The 3,266-nt window shown below is 47.6% G+C and overlaps 1 protein-coding gene across 1 annotated transcript in view; it reads right to left on the reverse strand.

Annotated features, from left to right (window-relative positions):
- Positions 1 to 1,308: 1,308 nt before the first annotated feature.
- Positions 1,309 to 3,266, reverse strand: part of MIS12 (MIS12 kinetochore complex component) — a 58,321-nt gene continuing 56,363 nt past the window's right edge. The window contains exon 2 of the mRNA XM_006899805.1: positions 1,309 to 1,364. Within this exon, the coding sequence (XP_006899867.1) occupies positions 1,309 to 1,364 (56 nt within the window). The remainder of the gene's footprint in view (positions 1,365 to 3,266) is intronic.

Here is a 3,266-nt window from a genome sequence, read left to right on the forward strand (position 1 = left end):
TGCTGTAAAAACTGCATGATTGAGAAGCGCCTATAGTCCAGTTTCTCACAAAGGATGAGGTTTGAATACTACTTGAAATTGCTATAATTCATTCAGTCAGGGAAGCTCCAGAAGAGTTACTAAAAAATGAATCCTAAAATATGTATTCACTCTATGCAATCCTTTATGGAACAAATCTTTCAAAAGATGAACTTAGGGAGTTGGTTCTCACGGTTGCATGAAATTAACAGGTAGCCATAATCCTGGCATTTCAATCAAAATAATAACACAAGGTTTGTATGATGACTTCCTTTATTATTGACAGCAGTTTCACTTGGGCCAGGTGAGGTGTGGATTCGGGGCCGGAGGGGGAAGCAGGTTTGTGTTGGGGAGCTGGTGGTGTAGGGGGCGGGGGTACTGTGCTGATGGACCTTGCCACCTTTCCTGGGCAGCCAACCCTCTGAGGGCTTGCTTGTAGCACCTGAGCTACTTGGGGTGCCGTTTGTGGGCTCCCATTGCTGTCTGAGCCTTCTGTTGTGTGGAGGCAGTGGGATTTTTTGGTTTTGGGGGTCTTTTTGTCCCCATGGCCCTTGGTTTCAAGCAGTTTCCGCTGGTGAGCTTGATGGCTGGTGTATATTGTTGGTGGAGGCTGTGGGGGCTGGCTAGATGTAATTCTCTGAACGAGCCTCGATATGGCGGCGGCAAAATGAAGTATGTCCTTATAAAAGGAAGGGCGCCTTCCTTCGTGCCTCCGTTCCTGAAGAGGAGGCGTCCCTTTGCTGTGAGAGACTCCACAATGTTTTTTTTGCACCCTTTCGTGTCAGGGAAGGTATGGGGGTTGGAGGAGGTGGGGGAGGGATGGATGGCTTCTTAAAGAGCAGGGTCCCAGAGGCAAAGGTGTTGTTGGCCAGTCCTGGGAACCCCATGGGCAGCCTTCCCTTTGGTCCTTGTGCCAGGGGTGGTAGCCTCCCTGGGGAGACCCCTGAGGCCTTCGGGTGCCTCTCCTGGGTGGAGTGGCGGCTTATGGTTGGTGCTGAGTCAGGGTTTTTCGTCCTCTTTATGTTGGCAGTAGCCGGGAGTCCCCTTTGGATGCCAGGCCACCGGATTGGTACGGGTGATAGGCCTCTACGCCTATCAGTACGTGGTGTGCTCTGAGGATAGACTCTCCCCCGCTGCCTCAACTTTCTTGTCCGACCCTGAGGCGAATGTGGAGATGGTGACGATCCCCCTGATGCAGCCGAGGGTGATGGCTGCGCTGCAAGAGGCTGCTGGGGTGTACATGGTGGGGGTGAAGCAGGCCCCTCTGTCGGCAGGGGTGCAACTAGAGGCCTAACTGGGGGCCCCAGTGGCGGCTCGGGTGCTGATGGTGTAGCCCCCGGTGGTGGCTGGAGAGAGGGCAGCAGCTCCAGTGAGGCCACCTGAGGCCTCAACGACTCGTTGTCGACACCTAAAGAAAGGATTTAGTGTTTATATTTGAAATGGAAGCTCAAAAACATGCTCAATATTAGGCTTGCCCTCTCACTTTTCCACAAAAAGGAATCAAGACGAAGGACATCTACCAGCCCCTGAAGTGTCTTCTTAAAAGGAAGAGACAGCAGAGTGGAGATTTGAAGCAGTTATAACCGAGAACTGCAACATTGTAAGGACTACTGTCCAACCTCCACTAGAAGCCAACTACAAATTTATCTCCAGGCTGAAATAGGTGCCTATGAAAGGGACACACCTTATTATATTCACAGCCCCATAGGGCAACATCAAAATCCAAACAGTTTCTCTTGTGTCCAAAATACAAATAAACCCAGCAAATTCAAAAGTTTTGATTCTTTCCAAATTTGCAAGAAACTTGTGGCCTTATGGAGAAAATCCTCTTTTAAACAAAAGATACAATTGTTAGAAACAGATGTTTCAATATCTCGCTCTCTCCTTGTATTCTCTCATCAGAATAGAAAAAAGAACCAAACAGATCTATTCATTCTTCTCAATTTTGCACTTAGTTCATATCCCCTTTCTCAGTCAGCTTCATGCAAAGCATGACTTGACTGCTCCCTGCTCCTTCTTCTATTAACTACATCAAGTGTGGTTGCTTACATGTCTTGTCTTCAACATCAAGGTTTTCCACAATGCACTCTTTAGGAAAAGAAGCATAAGGGGGAAAGGTGTAAGAAATAGTTACCTGCCCATTCCTCTCCCCCTCCACTTCCTTTAAAAACCACAAGTTCATGGTTCACCCTAGATCACTTGGTAGCCTCACAACTTTTCAATACTTCAGCCTTCTATGCACATTTAGGAGATTATGAGCATAGTGTGGTGGTGGTGTATTATGTGCCATCTACTCTGCCTGTGATTCAGAGTTCCCCTATGTACAGTAGCCCTGAGCCTGCCCTGTCTTGAGCCAATCTCCTTGTCTCTGACACACTTATCCCCGTTACCCCAGTTCTTGAGTCATACCATCTCATCCAGGCTCTTCCTCTCCTGTGCTATAAATGCACCCTTCCAAGCATGAGCTCCTTCTCCAAAACTGGTCCCTCCTAGACACATGTCCAATGTAGATGAGATGGAGCTTCAAAATCCTTGTCTCCAAAGTGTGGCCTGCGTTCACCCTCTCCATGACAGACTGTTCTCTTGGCAGTCCACAGAATGCTCAGCACTATTCTTCAGCACCAAAACTCAAAGACATCGATCCCTCTACTGTCATCTATGGTCATGTCCAGCTCTCTGATGCATAGCAAGTAATCGCAAAGAACATGGTCTGAATCAGGCACACATTAATCTCTAGACTAACATAGTTGCTCCTCAGTCATCTGGAAAGGTCCCTGACAGCAGATTTTCTCAATGCAATTCGTCTTTTGATTTCCTGACTGCTGGCGCCTGGAGCATAGATTGTGGCCCAACGAAGCTAAATTTCTAACACTCTGTCTCTTCTCATCTCTCATGATGCTGCCAGTTGACCCACTGGTGAGAATCTTTGTTTTCTTGATGTTGAGCTTCTATCCATATTGAAGACTGCAGCCCTTGACCTTCTGAGCAAACACCTCAGGTCCTCCCCAGTTTCAGGAGGCAAGACTGTAGTCAACTGCATAATGCAAGTTGCTAATGAGTCTTCCTCCATTCTCGGCATCACAGTCCTCCTCATAAAGTCCAGTCTCCCAAATTATCTGTTTCACCTATAGATTGAAAAGGATGTATCGGGGGAACGACAGCCTTTTTAACAAATGGTGTTGGCAAAATTGGAAAAATATCTGCAAAAGACTCAAGCAAGACCCACACCTCACTCCATACACAAAAAC

This window comes from Elephantulus edwardii, unplaced genomic scaffold (genome assembly GCF_000299155.1).
Source record: "Elephantulus edwardii isolate Elephantulus edwardi_28Jun2011 unplaced genomic scaffold, EleEdw1.0 scaffold00267, whole genome shotgun sequence".
Classification (NCBI taxonomy): domain Eukaryota; kingdom Metazoa; phylum Chordata; class Mammalia; order Macroscelidea; family Macroscelididae; genus Elephantulus; species Elephantulus edwardii.